At 41.7% G+C, this 12,637-nt stretch overlaps 1 protein-coding gene across 1 annotated transcript in view; it reads right to left on the bottom strand.

Moving 5' to 3' along the window:
• LAMC1 (laminin subunit gamma 1) overlaps positions 1-12,637 on the bottom strand; it is a 123,461-nt gene that overhangs the window by 25,301 nt on the left and 85,523 nt on the right. Inside the window, exons 4-13 of the mRNA XM_028121466.2 lie at positions 11,016-11,182; positions 8,404-8,592; positions 7,471-7,588; positions 6,789-6,887; positions 6,525-6,661; positions 5,616-5,738; positions 5,335-5,524; positions 4,916-5,028; positions 2,700-2,921; positions 2,389-2,577 (exon numbers count right to left, since the gene is read on the bottom strand). Of these exons, the coding sequence (XP_027977267.1) occupies positions 2,389-2,577; positions 2,700-2,921; positions 4,916-5,028; positions 5,335-5,524; positions 5,616-5,738; positions 6,525-6,661; positions 6,789-6,887; positions 7,471-7,588; positions 8,404-8,592; positions 11,016-11,182 (1,547 nt within the window). The remainder of the gene's footprint in view (positions 1-2,388; positions 2,578-2,699; positions 2,922-4,915; positions 5,029-5,334; positions 5,525-5,615; positions 5,739-6,524; positions 6,662-6,788; positions 6,888-7,470; positions 7,589-8,403; positions 8,593-11,015; positions 11,183-12,637) is intronic.

Here is a 12,637-nt window from a genome sequence, read left to right as displayed (position 1 = left end):
GGGCAAGTTAGGCACTTTTTTTTTTTTTTTGCCTTAGCTTTCCCTATCATCCCCTCCCAACCCCGGGGGAGGTGTTGTTTCTTCTCCTCTACTCCTCTTACGTATTCAGGCATTCCTTTGCCTGAACTAACCACACGGCCTTACAATTACCTGTGTTTCCCTCTATACTTTTAGCCCCGGAAGAGTGGGGACCATCCTTATTCATCTTTGCATTCCCAAAGCCAGGCACTCAAATAAATGTGATGAAAAAAGAGTATCATTATTATTATTATTACCTCAAAAGATCATTTTAAAGATCAAATATGAAGCATACCACGTGTGAAGAGCTCAGGGACTATAGGTAGCTATTCCTATTCTTCAATAGTCTTCTAAATGAGGAACATCTTACCCTCTATCTGCAATCTCTGTTCGTTATCCAAAAAATATTTGCATTCATTCAACAAGCATACGTGCCAGGTGCTATTCTGGGTGTTAGGAATACAAAAGTCAACAGAACAGACAAAAGTTCCTGCTGTCGTGGAGCTTAACAGGGGTTAGGAGGGGGAAGATAGACAACAAACATGAATAAATAGAAAAATATGAAGTGGTTAAAATGTGCTATGAAAAAAGGGAAGCAGGATATAGGACTAACGAGCGATGGCATCATCTTTCACAGGGTCTATGCTGGTTTTCACGTGGACCTCTACACCCTAATTAACATCCGCAAGAAGCACTATAGCTCGTTCCCTTCAAGTCACGTGATGACTAACAAAACAAATATATCTCCCAAGTCTTGTGTGAGAGACATTTGGTTACAGACTAACAGGTTTACAACATTTTGCAAGATCTCCTACAGTACACTCCATCTCTCCATTATGTATCCCAAGTAGTCTCAACTCCCCCATTTGTATTATTCAGCATAGCCATGAGAACATCTCCAATGCTTAACTTAGTTTTAGGCTTGCAGTCTACCCAGTGGAACAACAGAATGGGCAAAGGGTTCTCTCATCCACATGTCATATTAAGTACATCTAGGTGCAGATTCTGCAAGGGGGATGCTATATGCTGTGGCAGCAGAGTAAAAAAGGGTCCTAAAAACCTGAGGTAATAGCACAAGGTAAGTGATGTTTCAACCAAACTCCACGGTAAAGATAGGAGTTGAACAAGAACAGGAGGTTTGGGTGGAACAAGGTGGGGTAAAGCATTCTAAAAAAAGAAAACTGTGCATAACAGGACATACAGTCTGGCTGATCTGATGGATTACAAGCAGCCCAGGACGCTGCAGCAGAGACAGCGAAGGCAACAGAGGGTGGTGGGGAACCAGGTCAGAGAACTCCATCTGTGAACCTCTGTTGGGCCACTGTTTTAAAACACACATACACAAAGAAAAGAGTAAAAAAATCTGAAAGTCTACACTAGCTTCTCCTTATTTTCTCAACTACCTTAAGCAAATGATTGAATCTCTCTGTGTTGCAAAGACCTTGTGCTTAGTGTGGGGTCAGTGGAGTAGTAAAGGGAAGATGGGGTATTTTGATGTTTCCCAAGGATTAAAGAGTGTTTTGATGATGTACAAGAGATACAAATTATTAGCTGAGTGGTTTTTCTGTCTCACTTATTTCCAGGCAGCAATATCTTTTGAAGAAAAAGTATGTAATGGAGTCAAGGGTTCTATCAGAAGCCTAGCCAGAACCTCTCCATTACATGGAAGCTAAAGTCAACGGAAAAAGAGGAATGCTCATCAGTGAGCCTTGGTCTCCTTAGTCAGCACGACAGTTCCTTGAATAGCTAGGAAAGATCTAGTTTTATGTTATTAACAAAAAGAAAGAAATTCAGAGAATGGGAACAGATGTCTATCCAAAGCTATAAAAGCATCTTTTCCTTACTAAACGTGATGGGCTCTGATGCACTGAAAGGACTACTGAAAGAACAGAAACAATTTAAAGAATTTACAAATTACCACTTTATATCAAGAATCCCAGAATAGCCCCACAAACTAAAAATCAAGTGTTGGTTCTCATCCTAGGTGGGAGAGCATACGGGGGTCGTCACGAGCTCCTCCAGTGACCAGCCACGCAGCTGGGACAAGTAACTTCATGTCTCGTGCCTCGGTGTTCTTGGCTGGCACATGGGGAAAACAGGAGCACCCACCTCATGGGGTTGTGAGGATTACAGAGGCAGAAGGCGGAGGGTGCTTAGAAAAGTATGTGGCCGTAAATAGGCTGGCCATGTTTTGTATCTGATGTGTGTTCTATGAATCCGTAATAAATTTCATACAAGACTTTTGCCTGCTCGGACAACTATAATCACTGAGCCAAACAAACAAACAAAATCTGCAAACCCCCAGGCTCTGTGTCCCGAGGTACTTTTGCCTGGTGGAACGCGGAGAGCAGACGGGAAGAGTGGACTGACCGGTGGTGCCGGCAGGGCAGCTGGTGCACACCACCTCCTGCGTCTTGGGGACAGAGGCACAGCTCGAGCCGCCAGGACACGGGCAGGGCCGACAGTCGGAGGCGGTGCCCGACGTGGAATCTCCGTAGAACCCATCCCCACACTTCTCACAGTGGGGGCCAGCTGTGTTGTCTCTGCAGTCACAAACACCTGTTTGGAGAGTGGGTATGAGAACAAAGGCAGGTGAGCCAGCCGGTAAGACCAGGAGCACTTCCCTGCTCATCCGCTGGAGAGGACTTAGGTCCCGCAGCCCCCCGAGAAGCTCATCTCACCTGTCTCAGGGTCACAGGTCTTGCTATGTCCGTTGCAGGTACAAAGCACACATGGGCTGTATGGCCCAAGACTCGGAGTTTCTCTTCTGTAACCCGAGAGGCACATCTCACAGAACTGCCCTCCATAGCCCACAGGACAGGTGCAGGACTCCACCCAAGTGGCAGGCACCCCAGGCCCCGGGCGAGCGCTTGTTAGGGTGACATCATCCAAATATCCAGCACCTGCGTGTGGTGTGGATAAGAGAGTCACTGAACTAGTTGTTGTTTTCCAAAAGCTTACAGAAAGTTAATAAAGCTAAAGAGTAATCAGACACAAAATTCCAGAGACAATCAGCTATTAGTTTAACTCATCTATTGGAGGAGATAACTAGAAAATAGCGTTCACGACAGTCATGGGGTACCTGGTGCTAAGTATCTGGAGAGGCGGGATAGCAAACACATCGTTAAACACACACACGACCAGATCTGTTGGATTTTACAGTTGTCTCAATCACCAGTGTGAAAAAGGAAAAGCACTGGACAATATTGTGGGGCAAGAGGAGATCAGAGCGAGAATGTAGGGGACAAGACGAGTTTACGTCTGTAGCCATTAAGCAGTGTTTTCATTCTTTTGCCACAAAAGCAGTCCCTGACTATAGAGTTCAGGGATAAGAAAGCAAGGAAAACACCTGCTAACAAGCACCACTCATTATACTTTTTTGCCCTGCATAAAATAGGAAAAACTGGTGACCAAGTTTTAATATTCAGGGCTACTTTGGCAAATATGCAATTATTCCAAAGCCAGTATGCCATGTATCACAATGCTTCCCTACTTCTAGAAGAAAATAAAAGCAAAGGAAGCCATAAATTGGCTTAGACCAATGGGTCATCCAACCCAAAAGGGCATGTGATGGCCTCAGCAGGAACATTCCACCAAGTGGCAGTCTTTAATTACATCATCATTATTTTCCTATGTTATGAAATATATATATGCCTTGTATAGAATTCTTAGAAATTGACAACCTCAGGTTGAAGGACATCTCTTCTATGACTACTTTGAACTTAATTACTTTTAATATACTTATGGATTTTGTCAACAGTTAGGTCATGAGATATACCCATTGGCTAATATGCTTCCAATTCTAACCATTCTTAAGTATCCCATTCTAAAAAGTACTCTTCTTCTAATCTTGTCCCTACTCTTGAATTATAATCCACCTCTTTTCTTCTTACAGCCAAACTTCTTAAAAGAGTAAGCTTTATTTTACTACTTCACCTTCAAATTACTTGTCAAAGCACTGTAGCATAACTTCAGTTTTAACACTTCTTAAAAAAAAAAAAAATCACCAATGATTCCTTAGTCCCCCGATCCAAAATCCAATGGCATCATCCTTATAAACCCTTTAATAATTTCTCCTCCTTAAAATTCTTTTTTCTCCCTTGAGTCTCAATGCATGGCCCTTAGATAACTATGTTTCTGGGGTTACACTTTTTCTTTCTATATTTTTTGTCTTATTTCCAAGTTTAAAAATTATTGCCCATAGGTAGTCAACCTTTTGATTCTAGATCTCCAGTACTAATTTATTCCTAAGCCCCAGACCACTATTTCTAACAACTTATAAGATGTTTTCATCTGGATATTCACATAGGCATCTCAAAAACCAACACATCCATGCTGCAGATGCCACTCACAATGCCACACCACCCCTCTGACTCCACCCAAACAGCTTGAGCTTTCTACAGGAAAAGGTCCTTGTTACAAAAAAAAAAATATATATATATATATGAAAATAATTTTAAAGGCATACTGAAAACAGCTGTGTTTATCTAACATTATAATGAACCTTCACTCAGGAATTTATAATTTTTCATAATTTAGCCAATAGTTTAAAGGGCTTGATAATTACATAGCAATAAATAAAAAGTAAAGGTTAAGCATGTGAGCCAGTAGAATTACATGTAAGATTCTTAGGCTCTATTTAGATATAAAGTCACCTCATTAGGCTTAGTCATTATAAAACAATGCCATTTATTAATTTTAGCAAATCTTCTCCAGGTCCTTGAAAATGGTTAAACAAACGCGTTATTTTTATACATAATTCACATATAATGAAACAATTCATTCCATTTCTTTAGGATCAGCGCTATAGTATTGGGACTTTAGAGATAAACTTTTGCATTAGTGTGGATCCTTCTACCTAATCATCTTAATGCTCTTGAATTATATCATAACTTACTTCTCTCACTATACGTCCCACGGATTTTGATAGAGGTCAAATTGTTTAGGAGCTTCTGAAATTCAAAAGGGGCAAGAGGAGGCCTCCAAGGGTAATCGGTTGCTTCATGGAGCCTAGGGAGAAAGAAGGGGCCACGTGAACCTCTGTCAGGACAGTTCTGAGTGCTGAGAAAGCATTTCTTAGGCATTTATGCTGCCAACAAGGCAATGCTCTGACAATTTAACCAAGTCAGAAAGGGATCTGTTGGTTTTTAGTACAACTGGAAAGGGTACAGTAAATAAAGGGAAGGCTTCCTTTGCCAAAGTCACCTTTATAACCCAGACGTTTTTCTTCAACAGCTTGAGGCCTGATAAGCTTAGGTAAAGAAACCACTTTTATAACTCTGGTCAACTCAGATTTCACAAAGAAGACTGTCTTACCTGAAGACGTATTTCACAGTGGTCTCACTCGGATAGGAATTGCCCTGAGCGATCAAGGGCACAGACACTCTCAGGCCAGCTCCCTCGAGCACCAGGTCTTCTGCAGAGAGGCGAGTGTCTCGCCTGTCCACCCGAAAGGAGAAGGAGAGGTTCTGACCATAACTCAACACCTGCTTGCCCAAGAACTTCGCTGAAAAGCAGACACAGTAATGTGCAAGAGCGTGAGAAAGAGTGTAAACAGGAGCACTCATCATGGCAGACTGCTGCCCAGCCTTACTTACCCGGAGCAATGAAGTACCGAGGAAAGTAGCTATCCGAGAGGACGGTGATGTCCTGCCTCTCAGAGGACCACTCGAGTGACGCTTCAGAGCCGTCCCTTTGTTCCACCCGCCACCCATCTTCATCTGCAAGAACAGGATGGAAACACAAGGGCCATCACGCTGTGAACATCCTGAATTCAGGTCCTCTATACACCACGAAAATATACAGGAAGTCACCAGTAAAGCTTTATTTTACTACTTCACCTTCATTTCTGAATACATGGATCCTAGGACAGTACCTGTATATGCTGTATCCCTCAAGCTATATTTTGATTTTACATAAATTTATACTACAGTAAATTCTAAAGATGTATGTTTTCATTAAATTAAAAAGTCAAACAGGGGCGCCTGGGTGGCTGAGTCGGGTAAGTGTCTGCCTTCGGCTCAGGTCATGATCCCAGGGTCCTGGGATCAAGCCCGGCATCGGGCTCTCTGCTTGACAGGGAGTCTGCTTCTCCCTCTCACTCTCTGTCTTTGCTCTCTCTCTCTCAAATAAATAAATTAAATCTTAAATAAATAAATAAATAAAAAGCCAAAGAGCCAAACAAAAAAAAATCTTATACATTTAAAAACAAAATGCTGGGCGCCTGGGTGGCTCAGATGGTTAAGCATCTGCCTTCGGCTCAGGTCATGATCCCAGGGTCCTGGGATCGGGTCCCGCGTCAGGCTCCCTGCTCCTCGGGAGCCTGCTTCTCCCTCTGCCTCTCTCTCTCTCTGTCTCTCATGAATAAATAAATAAAAAAATCTTAAAAAAAAAAAAAAACAAAATGCTGCTACCATCAAAAAATCCTCAAAAAGTTACTCATTTTTTAAAAATACTGTAAGTCCAGTCTTGTAATTCTGGGAGACCGAAGGGAAGGTCCAAATTACCGATCTGAAAGGTAGAGGTTATAGGATAAACACTGTAGCCGACAGCATTTGTACAGACAGAAGAATGCCCGAAGCAGAAGCAGGGTGTGCAACCCTTAGGATTAGATGATTCCAAATTAAAAAATCCAGGTTTGCATCTGAAAAACATAAAGATATAAGTGATTTAAGTGACTTGATATAAGTGACTAAGATATAAGTGAATTTCTTGGACTTGAAATATGAGACCAGAAAAAACACAGCACAGCCACAGAAAGAATGAGCTACCTCTCACAACTGAAGCCTTCAACATTGTCTTTGCAAACACATCTTCCCGTTTCAATGTTGCACTCATCTACGCTGCCAGAAGGATTACAAGAGCATGGCCTGTTGGATGGAAAAAGGAGTAAAACAGAGAAATGAGAAAGAAATTCCACTCTTAAAGTCAATCTTTTGTTTTATATGTTAATACATTAAAAAAAAAAGAATAAATAAAAAAGCAAAAGGAGTCCTAAAGTCAGTTTTGTATCTGGATTTGGTTTCAATCAAGGATATGCCTCTCACATTTCAATACTAAAAACCCTGCTTCATCCCTCTTACAAACCAGTCCTGGACCATCATTACAGCTAGAAGTTCTTTTTTTTTTTTTTTTAGATTTTTTTTTTTTTTTTTTTTGACAGAGAGAATGAGAGACAGAGAGCACGAGAGGGAAGAGGGTCAGAGGGAGAAGCAGACTCCCTGCTGAGCAGGGAGCCTGATGTGGGACTTGATCCCCGGACTCCAGGATCATGACCTGAGCCGAAGGCAGCCACTTACCCAACTGAGCCACCCAGGTGCCCACAGCTAGAAATTCTTGACAATTACTATGGGGAAAAATGTTTATACTGCTGCAGACGAGCCACGATATCTCTTATTCTGGATCAACTACAGTTAGATTTTGCCCCCTTTCTCTGGTTTTGAAAAGTCTTACCTGCATCCTGCCTCAGTGAGAGAATGATACCCGGGCTGGCAACGGTCACACTTGTCACCCATCACTCCTGGCTTGCAACTACACCTGCCATAGCTATCACACTGTGTGCTGAGAGAACCTAAAATTTAAAGAGCTTGTCAACAACCAGAAATGTCAGTAAATATGTCAAAGAAAAAAAAATGGGTCACTAAAAACAATGCCTGAAACCCAAGATGTATATCTCTAGATGGTTACAGAGAGAAGAAAGATCAATTTTAAATCTGAATTGTCTCAAAATCATATCCTTTTGAGCCATAACATTTTAACTTTCTGGACACACACCCTGCTCATCAATGTTGAAAAACAAGTCACTCTGCACCCAGTGATCAACCGTACACAAAACCAGTCACTTCTCTGTGGGCAAGCACAGGCTCCTGAAGGCCCATGTCTAGAATTTAAGTATCTACAGGCACAACAAAATAAAGGTCAAACTCCTGAAAGAGGAGAGCAAACTCAGAGCACTTTGTATCTCTGAATGCACACCAACATACTGAGAAAGTTCAGCCCTTCAAGGATCGTAAACTAAACAAAATCATTAACGTGCAAGAACTCATGAAGCAGCTAACCTTTCCCAGTCAAAGTTCAAATGGTCTCTAGGATCGGGCTACTAATTATCTACACAGAACCATTACACAGGCCAAGCCCACACTTATTTATACACACCAGAAAATCATTTGAAAGTTTAACTTGGTTAAACAGAGTGGAGGTGGGGGGTCGGGCAGCTCCTGAGTCATTGGTCAGGAGGACAGTGCACACACTTCCACTCTTCCCCTGAGCAGAGGAACTGAACTCCATGAGTTCAGGCCTAGGAAGCAGAGCTTTGTTTTCTGGCGGGGGTGGGGAGTACCTGTCTTTCAACCCACCAGGCTGATGCTGGCATTGCCTGTCACTTACCCACGGGACTGCAGTGACAGGGAGAGCAGGCTTCGTTGTTCCCAAGGCGGAAGAAATTCTCCCGGCATCTTTCACAGTTGGCGCCATCTGTGTTCCCCTGGCAGTTGGTACAGTGGCCCCCGTGGCCGGTGGACCGGTAAAGTTCAGGGTCAAAGTAGCACTCCTGTGATCGGCCATTACAGTCACAGGCTGTTGGCCAAAACGTACAAGTTACGTCAGACCCATGTTCCTTTGATGAACAGCATTTCAAGAGACTCTAAGCAAACCAAACCGTGACTTCCCATGTCTCTGGGGCACAATGGGTGGTAGGATAAGAACGCCCACTTGACGCATTATTCATTTGAAAACAAAAACAGGAGGTCAATGAAGGGTTGAGAGAGCCAGGCTATCAGTTTACTGAGAGATGTTCTTATCAAAACCAGTGCCATCATAAAATACGAGGAATTCCTATCCTTAGAAATCTCCAGGTAATTGTTTATACACAAGTGAAAGGCAAGTCAAATTGTAATTTTTCTGAATCTCTACCCTTCATTCTAATACCAACTCCAACAACGGGGTGCCAGTTTATATTCAGGCTTTAATTTACCATAACTTTTCGGGCCCCAGACAGTTGAAATATGTTAAGACACTAACTTTTGAAGTGCCAGATTGCTTGCAAGGCTGGAGTAACCTGACACACATGGGTTAAAATTAGCGCCTCTGTGGAAGGCAGCAGCACTGAAGGGAAATCTAGCTTCACTAGACACATCCATCTCCTGGGGAGCCACAATGCCAACCAGGTCCACCATTAAGTAACTATGTTCCCTGCAGAACACAACTATATTGTAAGAACAAGTATATGTAGTTATAGAACTTCTTTTCTTAGAATTATGGATTTCACACAAAGTACCAGCAGTATCTTGAGCACTAAATAGTTTTATTTGATTTCAGATAAACCAAGTTGTTTTAAAAAAAAAATGTTTGAATATATATTTTTTCTTTCTTGTCACCTCCCCTTCTTTATAATCAGTTCTTTCATAGTATTATACTTGAAAACTTTTTAGAAACTTGAATCACTGGCACCAATAACTAGAGTCGTGTTAAATAACTTGGAGAGCTCCCTTTCTATTTTCTTCCCTCAAGCCTCCCTAGATTATCCCGTACATCCCACTCACGGCCAAACCCAGCCCATCCCCACCTAACTGTTTTGGTGCTCTGGGACTATGAAGCAGGACAGTCCTCTTGTCTACACTGTCCTAACACAGGTAAAGCAGACGCTCTGTCTCCTTCACCATCAGCTGGTAAGAGAGAAGGCTGTAATTTTCTCTTCTCCAACCCCAGCATCCTGACAATACTGTAGTACTCTCCCAATCTGCAGAAACTTCACTCTTTGAAGTGCTGAAGAGTGCCAAGGCAAGGAGGAAGGCAAACTGATTTAGTTTCTCATCAAAGTCATTTAGAAACAGTATTCAGTTCATTTGCTGGCCCAGGAACATTTTCATGATGTTCCTGGAAAGACTCAAGATATGACCCCATCACTAAGCAAAATACTTTTCAAACACATGTGTACATTTATTGAAATGTCACATCTTAGGGGCATTTCACTGTTTCTGTTAAGACCTTTATCATGTGGCTTCTCATACTAGCTTTTATAGTTCAGTAAAAGAACTGAAGCTCAAGCAAGTGCCTAGGAATTTAGGAGGCTGTACAATTTATCTTCAAATCTGGGATTTGCTAAGAAAAAGGAAAGATAAGAAAATTTGCTCTAGGCAACTAACAGAAATAGTTATGAGTCAAGATACTGGTCATTTCTCAAGGTTTCTGCCAATAACTCCAGTGAGTTCAGAGTGTCTCTCTTATTCTTTTCAAGAGTATATGATAAGAAATATTTATAAGGTCATAAAAATCATAGCTGCTTTAAAAGTTTCTTATTTTTAAGTCCTTGACACAGCATGATTACATAGTTTCATGGTTCCTTTCTCCTGAGGCTTCTTTCTCTATCTGTTCAGAATAAACCAAGCCATGATGAAGGGGTAAAACAATGTGCAATCTTTCTTCTTTTACCCTTTTCTAGAAATACTAGGATCTACTTTTCTTCCCAAAGCCACCCACCTCTGCATGGGAGAAGTAGGAAAGTTCTCCCTGTTGTGCTCTTTAGTGAAATAAGGGAAGAATAACTTTGAGAAATGATCTTCTGAATGGCAGTCTCAGTCTAGAACTCAACACACCCAACACATGTTCATCAATGACCCTGACTGCTTGAGAAAATGAACGTTGGTAGGAAAAGACTTTAATGTGCAGCAAAGACAAAACTAGAGAAACCATATTTTATAGTAGGCTACACTGGCCCAGCACTTAGATCTAAGCGAAGTTCCAAACCTTGGAGATGCTGCTCCCACTCTGGTATGTGTGTTCATGAAGGAAACTGAACAAAATGAACATACTTTTTTATTCATAGCCAACTGCCTTCATCTATGATTTTCCTCTGATGTGCATATAGTTTACCATTCTATGCTCTCCAATTAGAGAAGCAGCACTGCCTTTTACAGTTGTCCTTTCAAGGGGGAACAGAAGGAAGTCAACCATTCCTTTTCCCCACTCTGGAAGTCCTCAAGATAATTCAACAGACTCACGCAGGCATTCGCTGGCACTCTCCGCAGTTGCCCTCCTCCACGGCCGGTCGTTGAAGAAAGGCAGACACTTTTCACAGTCTACCCCGTAAGTATTATGTTTGCAATTACACACCAGCTTGTCAAATTCATTCTTCACACACTCACTTGCATGTCCATTGCATTTACACCTAGGAAGAGAACAGACACCCAAAAATATGAAACGGCCACCAAGTCCCAGAAATGGATGCTGAAAAATGATGTACAAAGAGAACTAAACACAATCCCGAATGTTTTTGGTTTGTTTTTTGATTTATTTATTTATTTTTTTTAGTTTGACCATTCAAGACCATAAACTGAGGAGCTAAGCAAAATTAAGTAATGGCAGTTTGAGTTTTCAGGTAGGAAGGAAAATTAAATAAGCAAAAACAAAAACAAAAACCTCCCCAAAATATCTTTATTTAATAGGGGATGGGGCATTAACAAGATAGGAGAAGAAAGTCTCTAGCAATTTCGGAGGCTTCTACAATTTCTGGGATCACTTCCAGAAGTCACCTGTGTGTATCAAGTAGCAGCCAAACGTGTAGGTTAAGCAGAGCAAGGACCCTGAAGTCCGGCTGCGTGGGTTGGGACCTGCCCTGTGACTTACCAATGTCACTTAACCTCTGTGCCTTACCCATAAGATAGGGATGATGACAGTGTGAATTTCATGGGGTTATTGGGAGGATCAAGAAGCTGCTTTATTCACGTGCCTAAGATTGTGCAGGCATACTACAAGTCAAAAATTAGGTCACAGCTGTTATCTGTCATAATGATTTTAAAGTATCCCAATCTGAAGGTAGTAAGAGACAGTCAACACCTCACCACCATATGCAACTCTGGTAGCCTGATACTCCCTCAAGGTTGTTTGGGGCAAGAATCCCCGAAGGAGCCCTAGATGCAGGGACAATCATAAACTAAGGGCTCATGGAAATGCCCATGAATACTTAAACATGCTCTGGTGCCCTGATGTTTCCCTCACTAGCTTCCTTAAAGATAGAATCAGCCACATAGCTCCCACCGCTACTTGGTAAGACATTTCAAACCTTTCCAAAACATCTACAGTAGACCAGGATGAATCAGAAATTCATATCCCCGGCTCTCGTCTTTCTCCCAAGCTCCTATCCTTGACTGGTACACAAGTTCAGATGTCCCCAGTAACCTAAAATTTTACATATCTACAACTAAACTCATCATCTCCCTAAATTAGCTCATCTTCTTCATTTACTTCATTAATACTACCACCATTCTCCAGATTAAACTTTAAAATCATTGACTAAAGTCCTGATAATTCTTGCTTCACAATAAAATCCATCTAAAATGTTCCTTTCTTTCCATTCTTTTGTCACCACCCTAATGTCAGGTATTTGTCACCTAACACGCAGATCACAGCATCATAACAAGAATATAAATTCTCTCGATCGTACTCTACTTTCACCTTGTCTGCAATTAATCTTCCTAACCACTGTTTAGATATCATCGGCCTACTTCAAAAAGTACATGGTTTCTCACTGATTACAGTCTCTGTCAGCTTTCACTCTGTCAACTCCACAAATTCACAGAGGAGATGTTCCTTAAGCCGAGCAGGTCTATAATCTCCCAACCCT

Source organism: Eumetopias jubatus, unplaced genomic scaffold (assembly GCF_037043125.1).
Source record: "Eumetopias jubatus isolate StellerSeaLion01/CBP00866 unplaced genomic scaffold, mEumJub1_p1.0 scaffold_12, whole genome shotgun sequence".
Lineage (NCBI taxonomy): Eukaryota > Metazoa > Chordata > Mammalia > Carnivora > Otariidae > Eumetopias > Eumetopias jubatus.
The sequence above is the reverse complement of the archived record's forward strand: the minus strand, read 5'-3'. Positions and strand labels throughout refer to the sequence as shown.